Raw genomic sequence first — 12,838 nt, forward strand, 5'->3', positions numbered from 1 at the left:
CTTTCAATCAGGAGTCTTGTTCCCCTGTTAGGTTTCAGCAGTTTCACCTGCATTAGGCGTTGTACTGATTTGCTTTCTATTGTGCATCAGGCGGCTGAAGCCATTGGCTTGGGAGTACCGCCGCAGTTTGTGTTTAAGACAGTTTGTCTTCCTCACAGCTGACGGTATGGAGGTACATAAATACCCATCGCCAGTATGTACGGAAGACTAGGCTGAGTTAGGTTTAACAGGCAGATTAGTGGGGATGTTACTCCTGTTAATTGTGTGTGTCCAAGGTTTATTGAAAGGAACGTCATTAATCTGATGTGTTGGAATGAAGCTCTGTGGCATAGGTGCAGTTCAGCGTTTGGATTTTGTAATGTTTGAGTTATGAGTTATGTGAGTTATGCAAACAAAGTTTTTTGCAGCTGTTTACCTAAAAATGCAGCCAAGGCGTTTTTAAAATAACATTTCAAACTATTTACAGAACAATCAGCTGTTCGGCATCAAATCTGATGCCACACAAATTATTTGTGCCACTGCAAAAAATAATTTCTGTCCACTATGAGATAAAGGAGAACAACAGCCTGATACCTGCAGGCCTGACAACAGGCAGATGTATCACTCCACATCAGCCACGCCGCTTTGCTCGCTAAAATCACATAAGGACGCTGTCATAGGCTGTCATACTGCATTGTTGATTAGCTGCGTATATACGAATGTGAATCGCATCATTGGCTGGACTATGGGATAAGGTGGCATCATTCTAATCGCATACGGAGCAGCCGGACACTTACTGACTATATACATCTGTAAACATACACGACATAAACCTAGACCACCCCCACACACCCCCCCCTCTTTTAACAGCCATCTTCAAGATAAAACAAATCAAGTTCCAATAACTAGTGAAAAATGTAAAAACTCTCCAAGACATCTGGATTAACATTAAATCCTAATAACTGTGAACTCTTTGCCATAAATGATAAACTGTAAGATTCCTGTTAAATCAGAAATAAGATATTTGGAAATTCATCTCACAAAGGACCAAAAAGTAAATCGGTCGTTGAACGTGGAGAAGAAACTAAAAGAATTCAAGACCAAACTGAACTCTGGGCTTTTGTCACGGTTCTGGGTCATTTTGACCCAGCATTTTCAGTTCTTATATTACTTTGTATTATGGTTTGTATCCCGATGCTTTTGTTTATTGGTATTCTATGTTTCTGTTATTCTTAGTGAGGGATTAGTTCTTAGGTTGTGTCTCGTGTTTAGTATAGGTTCAGTGTCAAGTCTGCGTCTGTTTCTTGTTTCCTGTTTTATTGTGAAGGGTTGTCTCATGTCAGTGGCTGTATCCCAATTCAGGGTCTGCAGCCTTAAAGTACGCATTTCAAGGCCGATTACGTCACAGCGGCGCGTTCGACAAGCATATTTTTCTCCACATACAAATTCGATTTGGAACAACAGATGTATACGATAAAAGAAAATCCATCTTTTATGAGGATTGGATGGAATTTGGACGGTTTTACACCTTTTAGACAATGACGGAAATGTGTTAACATATAACGAATTCATATAATTATGGCATATCATGTACTCAAAGTAAATTCATTAAAGTTGTGAAAGACATTCCCCCTGCAATGATTCAGATGTCTTCCCCCGATTGAACAACAACCCGTCAACAACATGCTGAGCTGTGACTCTTCTTCCCTCTAAAGTCCTGGTGTTAACACTCACCCTGCATCAGCTTCACCTTTTTTTTAAAAATTGTTTTTACTTTTCAAACCGACAGATCATTTGAAGCCAACCATCCGAAAACTGTTTCAGCTGTGTTTGATGTTTACGTCTACAGCCTGTTTACCAATATAATCAATATCAGATATCAGAGCAACAGAAACCTCGGTGATCAGGACGCTGGGACTGAGAACAGGAAGTGGCTCAAACGTCACAGTTTCATAACGTCACCCTGAACTCCACTCACGGAGTTTCTGTCGCCATTGTAGTTTTTAAAAAGTCCCGTGATAAAGTCTTTCTGTGAATCCGCACGCTCATTGGTTAATAATTTGAGATTGACAAGTCATTATCCAATGAGCGTGCGGTCTCTCAGTCTGGACAATCCACATTGATGGCATGGCATGAAACAGCCAGGTCGCTGGACTCGCTGCTCCTGTGTCAGCGCAGAGCAGAAGCACTTTGCTCCCTCTTCCCCCTCCTGTGTTTACATGTTGCGCTGTCACGTGACTTGACTTAGACGCGTTGGGGGTTGTTAAGTTGTTTACCAGGGCTGTGCAGAGAGGTTTAAAGGGGCAGGTGCTCAAAGTTAAAAAGGGGCACATTGAACCAGGCTGAATAACAACAACACACATTCATCAAGAATCTAATATGGGCAAAAAGGCAAAGCAAATGTAGCCGATGCTTTACCTGATGGGTACAATGTTGCTGTTGAGGGGTTGCTGTGGATAGTGCTGGAGGGCAGGGCTGTGTTGGTCTGAGACTGTAGACATTAAAAAGTCCACAGGAGAGATGGTAGCTGATTAAACAAGTGTCATGAGATAATAACAAAATGCAAAGATTGGTGACAGCGCTTGGAACCATAAGGCAACAAAAAACTGTGAGAAATAAACTAGGCTCTGCCTGTGAATCACTCTTTGCTTCTCTTATACCTTCCATCCCATCATTTCATATATCACTCTCCACTTGCTGTCTATCTGAGAACAAGGCACAACTTGCTATTGCAATAAACTATAATCTAATTATCCACACCTAACAACTCTTGCACTTAATCTATAATAAAATGATGACAGAAAAATGTTATAGCCCTGCCTTTAGTAGCCTCACACAGCTCCTACTGTTTCCTCCTCATGTCCTTACCAGGCATGTCTGGACAATGTTATATCATGAGTAATAATTTAAAAAAATCGATATACATAAAACACACACATGCACGCGCACACAGTGACATTTTAGACCTTCTTCAGAATACTGTATATACTATGGGCATCATGGTGCTGATCCAGAATCCTTACATATTTATTACTAGAGCTACAATAATAAAGCAATGAGGAGGGGGAAGTAATAAATATGAAATAATGTCATTATAATGATTCCATTTGTTTCCTTATCCACTCTGTGAAGGGGCAAAGCTTATTACATTTTTAAACTGTAGAGATACAATAATTTTACTGCTGTAAAATCCAAATTTTGTCTTATTTAAAATATAAATCTAATATAATCTGCTTCTTAATGTATGTTCTTTAAAATACAGCGTGTGTTTTTTAATATATTCTAATTATAATAATGCATAATTATGTGGACATGCATATTAGATCGTTTTTTAGTGAAATATAATCCCCCCAGAAAGGCAGGAAAAGCCCTGTAGCTTACTTTAAAACTAAATATGTTTCCTAAAACGGTGACAGAGCTACAGACCCATGACAGCCAGGTAGCCAGCAGCTATGACCAGCACTACTTGTAAGCCCATACTCCTGTGTGCTACACACTACAGTGTACGCTGTACACCTACTTACTGGTTTTGTCGCACCAGTCTGTGTCTCTGAGTTAACTTGTGTTTCTCCTACAGCTCCGGACCGGAAAAAATGCGCGTGCTCTTTGTGAGCTCGTTCCCGGCTCGTAACCAGCGCGTTCTGCCGTCAAGGGCGATCATTGGTTAAATGTGATCATGTGACTGATGCAAGCGAGATCCTTTTATTTAGCAAAACTGTGATTAATAGTTAAATATTACTGTTGAGGGGCACAGACAGGACTCCGCACGCACGTACATTAAAAAAAATAATAAGAATTAAAAAAAAAAAAAAGTTGCCTCAAAAAAAGGGCACCTTGGTCACCCATCAGGAAAGGGGCGGGTGCTCAAGCCCCTCTAGCCCCCCTCTGCACGTGCCTGTTGTTTACATATTATTTATATTTTTACCAGTTATTGTTATTGAGAATTTTAATTGTAAATTTTGTATTATAGTTTCTCAACAGTACTTGTTTTGATTTGTTTACTGGTTTGCACAATTTATTGTAAAATTTTTATTAAAAAAATAAAAAAAAAAAAAGTAAACTGCCACGGCAGACCTGATGGCATTTTCATGCTTCACAGCATGATTTATTCTTACAATAATCACATGGCTGCTGTAACAGTACACATCACAATCAACAACAACACAGAACACAGCACAGGTTTTACGCCGGCGAGGCATGATTGTAGATTCCGCGCAGGTAAGTCCATCTCACCTGCAGCGCATCGCAGAACGTACTCCGTCACATACTCCCTTCGCCCCTGAGGCCGAATCTAACCTACTCGCCCCCTCCGCGAGCAGGCAAGGGAATCGGCCCGGATCATCGTCGCCCCAGGTAGCCTTCCATGTGGCAAACAGCGGCGGGGCAGCAGGCATGGAAGTGAGCCGGGGCTCACAGGCAGCTGAGCAGGCGGTCGGCGCGCAGTACCGCGCAGCGTGCTGCCTCTGTTGGAAGAGAGGCTGGACCGGACAGCACGCTGCCCTCGGGTGTGGCAGGACCCCTGCGCACATATGTCTCCAGCTTGGCAGGTCCCGCTGCCGCGCCAGCCTCCGGCTCACCCCGAACCGGTCCTTGCCGTGCGCTGTCCACCGTTAAAATAATCACACGATTTCTCTAACAGTACATTAGTACAACCGCTGCAGCTCGCCAGCTGTACACATCACTAACAACAACACAAGCAGAGCACAGGTTTTAAGCCAGCCAGGCGTGATTGTAGACGCGGTGCAGGTGAGTCCATCTCACCTGCAGTGGCATCGCAGAGCAGCCACAATAAGAAAGCATTTTCTATTTAATTATAAACTTTATCCTAATTATGTCCTGGGTTTTAACTACTTAATAATAAAAAAGGAAACATCACAAAAAACACAAGGTTATAAAAATTAATTGAGATTTAGCAATTCAATGATGTATCCACCTTATTTATTGAAAAGTATTGATATCGGCGATACTGGCCCGCATTTACTTGGTATCGGATCGATAGCAAAATATGCAGTATCGCACACCACTAGTGAACGAAGGACTGAAATCTGGTCACTTTTTATACAAATGAGCTGTGACGCACCGGAAACGGAAGTAGTGTTTCCCCCCATTCGTTCTTTTATTTTCTTTCCAGTCCGGCTCCGCTCTGCCAGAGTTTTAAATACAGGAGAATGGAATACAAGCTGATCATGGCGGTCTCTGGCTTCCCGAGTCTCTACGACATGAACTCCCCGACCTATCGGGACCTGAACATGCGGAGCGACGCGTGGCGGCAGGTGGCGGAGATCGTCGGAGTCCCCGGTGAGTTTCAGAACAGCGCCGAGATCCCGGCGCGAACTTCAGCTCTCACACGGGAGCACTTTCGATGTGGGCGAGAGGAAAACTTTCAAAACATGTCAAACATTCAGATTTTCATCAAAGAGAAAAGTTCAAAACAAATACGGTCCGACCCTTATTATGTTCCGACGCTCGTCGCCTCTCGGCTCCAGCACAATGGTTCCTCTTCAGAATAATCAGCACAGATTTATGAAAGAAACACTGTAAGAAAATCTACGACAACTTTAATCAGCGGCTTTTACTCATATATTGTAATTACTGGGAATTAACTGGTCGTAGTGGATTTTTCTAGTAATCAGAACTGGGGGGAAAAGGTGATGACGACCAAATATGTATGTGTGTTTGTAACACAAGTATTTAAGGTTTTACTCATGTAGACAGTCTTTGTTAACTGAACTTAAAATTTTTCAAATACAGTAAATTATGGTTCGCTGAAGAAAAGAAAGGAAAATAAAATAAAATAAAATACAGAATAAAGGAGCTGTTAATACGCTTTTGTTATTTATGGCTTTATATGTTTTAACATTAAAAATTAATAATAACATGATAGAAATTACTGACGTTTTAAATTATATTTAAAAGCCTTTAAAATAAAATTCAACGGAATTTTTATTATTTGGATTTTTTTTTAAACAAACAGCCTAATATGTTTAATCATAAATGTATGGAAGGAAACATAATGTAAATTGTAAAAAATATCCCAAAAAATAGTTTGAATGTTTAAAATTTATCTGGATTCTGCATTTGTTTTTGTTTTTTTTAAATTGGTTGTTATTTTATTATTGCCTTTTTTGGTCCTTTTAATTAATACTATTTAGTTAATTGTTTGTATTATTTTTAATCATTTTTTTAAATAACCATTGGAAGCAAAAATTATGATTGAAATTCATATTTGGCTAAAAGTCACACAGGAGTTTGGAGCCGTGAGTATTTTCACATGTGAGTAATACTGTTTGTTATTTTCAGTCAAATTGCTTCAAATGTTGAATATTGTCCAAACACAAGTTTGCTGTGAAATATGACCAAGCAAACAAAAATAGTTTGGTTGTTTGGGAGTTTGTTTTAGTTTTTGCAGAATAAACTAAATTAGGGCAAAGATTAGTTTTAGTTTTTTGTATGCAGGTGAAAATAAAGCGTTTAATGTGACTCTGTGTGTGTCTCTGGTTGTGGACACAGCAGGATGCTTTTACTGTTGGATTTGATGGTTTTATGGTTTAATTAAAGCAAACTTGTGGTTTTCCACATTAGAGTCGGAGTGCAGAAGGAAGTGGAAGACGCTGAGAGACCAGCACAGGAGGGAGAGGCAGCGTGAGAAGGAGCGGCGCGAGAGCGGCATCGGGCTGTTTAACTACCGGCCATGGAGATACTCGTCCATCCTGTCGTTCCTTAATCCGTTCATCGATGCCCGGGCAGCCGGCACCAACGGCTGGGCCCTGGACCCACAGCCCTCTCAGGTCCAGGTGGCCGAAATGGTCGGCTGCAGCACGACCACGGAGACGCGGAGCGACGACGACGAGAGCTACGGTTCGTACTGACACTTCCTTCTGATTGGCCAGCCTGCAGTACTTCCTCATCAGCTTTTCCATGTGCAGTCCGAGCACCCGGATCTCTGATGGCTTTTGATTAATATTTTCTCGTGATTCGACATTGATTTAGTTCTGATTGTTTTGTCTGTTTTCAGGGTTCGCTGTAGCTGACGCGACCACGACGACATCCTCGTCCTCATCCTCAGAGTTCCCGCAGAGGAAGCGGCCACCCTCCGTCGGCTTGGACCCGTCCAGGCCCAAAGAAGCAAAGGTTGAGGTGAACTCAGGTGCCACAGCCACTGACGACGGCCTGCAGACGCAGCAGCACGCCAACATGAAGGAGCTGTTTGAGATGATGATGCACTCGGTGACATCTCTTGCTACGACCTTAGCTACGTCACGCTCTTCCTCGCAGACCCCTCTTCTGCAGCAGGATCCGCAGAGTCATCATCGCAGCCCGCCGCTGTCCTGGACCGTGGCGCGGCTGAACCAGCTGAAGACAGAGGAGCCGGAAGGCGACGTTGACGAGCTGCTCGTCCAAACAGACGAGGAGGAGGAGGTGGAGGAAGAGCGCCACCCCGCTTCTCCCAGACCGCTCCGGCCAAAGAGGAAGAGCGTCGACGGCCTGCTGGAGGAATTCCTGATGAAGACAGAAGCCAGGGATGTGCAGAGGGAGCGTGACATGGAGCAGAGGGACGACGTGACGCTGTTCCTGCTGAGCCTGGCTCCGGCTATGAGGAGACTGACAGCAGAGAAACAGTCATGGGTCCGAACCAAGATGCAGCAGTTTCTGCACGAGGCCGAGTTTGGCGCCAGAAAGTTCCAGTGAGCCCACGAACGTTTTGTTGGAAGCTCATTCAAAGGGGAAGGACTGAATCCTCCCTGCAGACTCCACACGTGCCGACTCTTCTTACAGGTGATTCAGGTAGCTCCAGATTTGATGGTCTGTCCCTGACCGATGACTCCAGATCCTGGGTTTCTGTTTTCATCGATGACTAAACGGATGTCTGCACAAAGCAGGACTTCGGGCACATCGGGGTCACTGCAGGGTTAACGCCACGCTTCAGTGTTGATGTCTGATTACTTAATGGGAATTTAAACTTCTACACAGAGGACTCTGTGCACGTGCACATCCGTGTTCAGCAGCAGGAGACTTTCTAAAGTTTAGATTTCTCACAAGAATCTGTCCAGAAACAGTTTTTCACGACCGACTTTATTCCTGCAAGAAGGCCGTCTGCAGATGTAAGACAGCTTCATCGGCTTGTAACTGTCAAAGTGGTGATTTGATACTAAAGTGTCTAAAATTTGAACCTTTGTAGATGAAGCCTACATCTGAATACAGAGTATTTATTCTGTCGTCTTACTCAGACGGTCAAACAGCGCAGCCGAGGACAGTAAGCAGACGCCTGTTCTCTGACTGTCTGCGTTTGTCCAGCTGTCAGTTGATCACAGAGCTAAGATGAGTCTGTGATCGAGCACCGTCAGCGTTCATACTCACTAAAGCAATCAGAGCACACACTTTAATACTTCACTACTGTACAGCACGCTGTTACACACACACACAGACAGACATGAACGGGTGCAGCTTGTATCATGTGTTTAATAAGCTGCAGGCTCCGCCTCCTTCATGCGTCCATGTAGCCTGAATCCTGATGCGAGCAGGTAAAGTGATAAAGATCTGCTGTTAAGATCTTTGTAGCAAATTAATTACTGTTGTTAAGTTTGTGGTCCCAAAGTGTCACACGCTACGTCAGGGCGGGTGGTGCACTCCAGCAGTGCAGACACACTTTTCCTCCTCTCCTCTGTCCCCGACCAAAATACTTCTTTATCTGACGTGAACAAGGATCTTTTATGACTTTTGAATGACGCGAAGCTCAAACAGAGACGTGTTGGTTCGTGTTCCTCTGAGATGAGACTGTTAACACCACTCAATGTATTTTATGTACTTTTATTTTGAAAGGCCGGTCACACTGAGATCAAAGTGTGATCTTTGCTTTCTCCTCTTAATCAGGAATTCAGTGATGATCAGTGTGTGATGCAGAAAAGCACATTTTGTATTACAGAAAAGTTTCTGTCTGTATTTCTAAACAATCATAAGAGCGTGATTTTTCCCAGATAGCATTGAACGCAAAGGATTCCTTTCACTCTGGTTTGTGTTCACTACTCTCCCATGTTATTCAGTCCTGAGTTGGAACATTTTTTTAAGTTTCCTGAGTCCTGCAGCTGATTTTATTTTTCTTTGTTTGTCCTGTTTTTGTTTTTTGTTTAAAAAAAAAAACTCTTCTTGCAGTCATTTGTGTTTTTATTTTAAAGTGAATGCTCACAGCTGAGTCATGCTTAGAGTGAACTTCATATGCAAACATCTGAGCAGACTGCTGCAAATATTATTGCACCACTCATAAAGTGAGCTTCAGGAGGAGCCGATTAAAACCTGATTACTGACTGAAAAGAGCTCTTAGTGTGCTGCTGTGAATATTTCACCTTAATTTGAAGTTTTCATCCTTGTGCTGTAACACCGATTCAGCAGGAAACTGCCGCTGCAAGGATGTTTTCTTACATATACAAACTATCATTTTCTGTTCTCTGGAATAACATGTGGATTACTGAACACGCACAGACTCTGAACACAGTTTGAAGTCAGTTTCCAGAAAATTGCTGTTTTAAAAATAAAACTAATCTTTGGTCATTTCTGAGGAAATGAAAACTAATATTTTAACTGCACGAAGCACAAAAGCAGTGACCATTACTGCTTCCATGAACGTGCAGATGCTCCATCTCGTAATATAAGAATCCAAAAATGTCATTTAATAGAAAATTATAATTAATAAAATATGAAGTTTTCCAGGTATTTATAAAGCTTTTCTTAAATTTAAAAATGAAAATAAATTTTTACAAATGTAAGTAACATTACCTGTCTAGCTTCATTTACCTGAATGTCGTGTTTTTAAAGAATTATAATTTCTAATAAGCGCACTTGTTGGTTTTAAGGTAAAGAAATGTCTCCACCTGGCGGCGAACTGTAAAACTACAAGTATAAACACGTTCAATCCGGAGTCAGCTGATCAAAACACGGAAGTGGAGAAGCAGTGAGTGGGGTGAGAAGAGCAGCAGGAGCAGCGGGAACTTCTTCTGTGGGTCTCTGAAGTTTTGAAGCTTTTTTTCTCTCGATTCCACGAGACGACCTGGTTTCTGTGAGTCACGTGACAGCCATTTTTAATTTAAATGTGATCAGGGTCCGTGAAGTCACTCTGTCACCTGCAGACCACACGAGAGCAGGTGCTGATCGGACACGGTCTGAGTCATAAAACGTTACTTTAGTCCCGCGTACTTCTTATGTGTGAACAGATTAACAGACTCAGAGCTTCACATCTCTTTTTAAACCTTTCTGTCCATCAGGGTTTCTTTGTATGTGACGATGATGACGGTGAAGGTGTTTCGCAGTCCGGCCCGTCACGGTTACGCAGTGGAAGTGTCTCCGTATATCCCCAGCAGAGTGGCCTGTGCTGCCTCACAGTACTACGGGATAGCAGGTCAGTAAAGTTCAGTGGTCACAGTTTGGAGAACACACCTGGATGTGATAAAGAATGAATGCTCACTGCTGGAGCCTCGTGCGGACGTTAGAGGAACTCCAGTTTGTGTCTCTTCATCACTTCTGTTTCCTGACTTTTGATCCGTATAAATATTCTGAAATAAAATAAGACGTGCTGTTTGTTTCTGAACGTCGACCTCAGCGAGCTGAACAGACCCCGATGACGACGATGATCACGCGGTTTTCACACCGAAACACAGATCTGTGCGTTTCAGCTGTTTTTAAACAGTCAGCTTTCTCATTCCCATCCACTCTGTCTGTGTGTGTACAGGCTGCGGCACACTGCTGGTCCTGGATCAGACCGAGACCGGGCTCACCTTAGTGAGAAGGTAACATCTGTTTCCTCATCTCTCTCTCTCTAACATCTGTTTTTGTCCTTTATGCTTACAGATGATGATTATAAGAAGTTGCAGGAGGTTTAGGGCTCGGTTTCATCTAATTTCAGCACAGATCAGATTATTATCAGACTGCGAGGAAACCAGATAGAAACCCCTGGTTTTATGTGGCTGCCACTGACTTCCAGGACTTCCACTGAGAGAGTGACATGGTCTAAAAACTCAGAAAATAATAAAAATGCAGATGATATATACAAATCAGTAGGAGTCACATTCCTCCTCATCTGCATTCTGAATGATGGCGCATGTGTGATTATTCAGTAGATATGAAATCTTTGTGTGAAGTGTGCCATTTCTGAGGTTGTTGACTCCACATCTGGGGAAGACTGAAACACAGAGACTTGTTCGGTCGGAAGCTGCATAGCTCCGTGCTGGAGGCGACTGCTTCACAACACCATTAAAACCCCCCAGAAATAATCCTTTAAAGTCGAATAAAGGAAACAAGAATTCAGTCAAAGATCAAAGATTAGGTTTTTATGTCATCCTCGTGTGTGTGTGTCTCAGCTGGGAGTGGAGTGACGGCCTGTTCGACGTGGCATGGAGTGAAGCTAATGAGCACGTTTTGGTGGCAGGCGGCGGCGATGGCAGCCTCCAGCTGTGGGATACAGCCAATCACAGTGCTCCACTGAGGGTGGCCAAAGAACACACACAGGAGGTAACGCACACATGCTTACACACACACAGACACACACACAGGTGTTCTGACTGTGACGTGTGTGCAGGTGTACACTGTGGACTGGAGTCAGACTCGAGGAGAAAGCCTGATAGTTTCTGGATCGTGGGATCAAACGGTGAAAGTGGTAAGATGAAAGTTTCTCCTTTCTTCCCCTCTCCGTCTGCGTTCTGTCTTCTTCATGTTAGTTTTATCTCCGTCAGTGGGACCCTGCTCTCAGTCCATCGCTGACCACCCTCAGAGGTCATGAAGGGGTCATCTACAGCACCATTTGGTCGCCTCACATCCCAGGATGCTTTGCGTCTGCCTCAGGTGAGTCGGCTGGCCTGTCAGAGGGGTTTAAAGTGGCTGCTTTCACCATTAGATGGCGTTGTTGTGATGGTTTTTGGAAGCAGGCCTGAACGTTTTTTAAACTTTGCTTCAGACCGCTCAGATTCAGCTTCACTTTGGATTTAAAGCTACAAAGGAGGAAATGTTTGATGTCATGAAGCTTTTTCTCGGTGTCTGTCTGCGAGCACGAGTGCACCTGAGCTCTGGAGGTTTTCGTGGTAATCACTCGTGTTGTTTGTTAGAGGTTTTCCTCATCGTGTGCAGTGAAGGAAGTGAGGTGAGTCTGCATGATGCTATTAGTCTTAGTAGAAATCCATAGTTACGAACGTAAATCTGTAATTTAAACACGACGTGGAAAGAACTGTGTTTTAATAATGTAATTCTTAAAGCACAGTATATTCAATATTCTTGATATTTATAACTGAGTGATTTGCATATTAGTGCTATTTCTTAAATTTGCAAATTCTGTAACATATTGTATTAGTTAATTAGTTTAGTCTGTTATTGTTGCTGCCTTGGAGCAACTGTAACCCACATAATTTCCTTAGAGTTAGTTAGTTCTGATTCTGATTTAAACCTGCTTTGGTGCTGATGCAGACACAGGGGTGTAGTTTGTAGCAGGAGGCGTGTCTCTGTCACTGTGATGTCATCGCTGGGTGCACGAGTCTGCCGTCCAAGATTGAGGTTGCAGGTGTTTTTAGATTTTCTGCATGATGCACTTCCTGTTTCCTGTGGCACTTCTGTGGCTAATCAAGCAGTGAAGCATTTTTGGGGTTTTCTCCCATTATGAAGGAGACTGTGGTAATAGGTTGACTGCTTTGGGGATCTCCTCCAAACCTCTGTCACAGTGATTTTTCTCTGTCGTTGTGCTTGATTGTTGAGTGGTGGGATCTTTAAAGCAGTCCTCCTGGCTCTGTTTGCTGCTTCTGCTGTAGCAGTGCGCTCCACAGTGACGTCAGACTGCTGCATGTCTCATTGGGTCATGCTGGAGACATCGCCATCCGCTGTCAGA

The 12,838-nt window shown here is 43.1% G+C and overlaps 2 protein-coding genes across 5 annotated transcripts in view; both read left to right on the forward strand.

Moving 5' to 3' along the window:
• The first annotated feature begins 4,046 nt into the window (after nucleotides 1–4,046).
• LOC102300134 lies at nucleotides 4,047–9,122 on the forward strand. Its single transcript, XM_005936215.3, has 3 exons — nucleotides 4,047–5,277; nucleotides 6,562–6,837; nucleotides 6,995–9,122. Exons 1-3 carry the CDS (start codon nucleotides 5,148–5,150, stop codon nucleotides 7,666–7,668), a joined length of 1,080 nt encoding a protein of 359 aa, XP_005936277.1. The 5' UTR covers nucleotides 4,047–5,147; the 3' UTR covers nucleotides 7,669–9,122.
• A 608-nt stretch (nucleotides 9,123–9,730) lies between these two features.
• The window catches only part of pex7 (peroxisomal biogenesis factor 7), a 53,779-nt gene continuing 50,671 nt past the window's right edge, over nucleotides 9,731–12,838 (forward strand). Inside the window, exons 1-6 of one of the 4 annotated variants that reach the window (XM_005936217.3) lie at nucleotides 9,731–10,115; nucleotides 10,236–10,369; nucleotides 10,700–10,757; nucleotides 11,328–11,478; nucleotides 11,546–11,623; nucleotides 11,700–11,808. In XM_005936217.3, coding sequence (XP_005936279.1) covers nucleotides 10,255–10,369; nucleotides 10,700–10,757; nucleotides 11,328–11,478; nucleotides 11,546–11,623; nucleotides 11,700–11,808 — 511 coding nt within the window. In that variant the 5' untranslated portion in view covers nucleotides 9,731–10,115; nucleotides 10,236–10,254. The remainder of the gene's footprint in view (nucleotides 10,116–10,235; nucleotides 10,370–10,699; nucleotides 10,758–11,327; nucleotides 11,479–11,545; nucleotides 11,624–11,699; nucleotides 11,809–12,838) is intronic. The other 3 variants (XM_042226246.1, XM_014338066.2, XM_042226247.1) reach the window with 3 other exon arrangements.

Source organism: Haplochromis burtoni, unplaced genomic scaffold (assembly GCF_018398535.1).
Source record: "Haplochromis burtoni strain Fernald_Lab_line unplaced genomic scaffold, NCSU_Asbu1 Contig_203, whole genome shotgun sequence".
In the NCBI taxonomy this organism is placed as follows: domain Eukaryota; kingdom Metazoa; phylum Chordata; class Actinopteri; order Cichliformes; family Cichlidae; genus Haplochromis; species Haplochromis burtoni.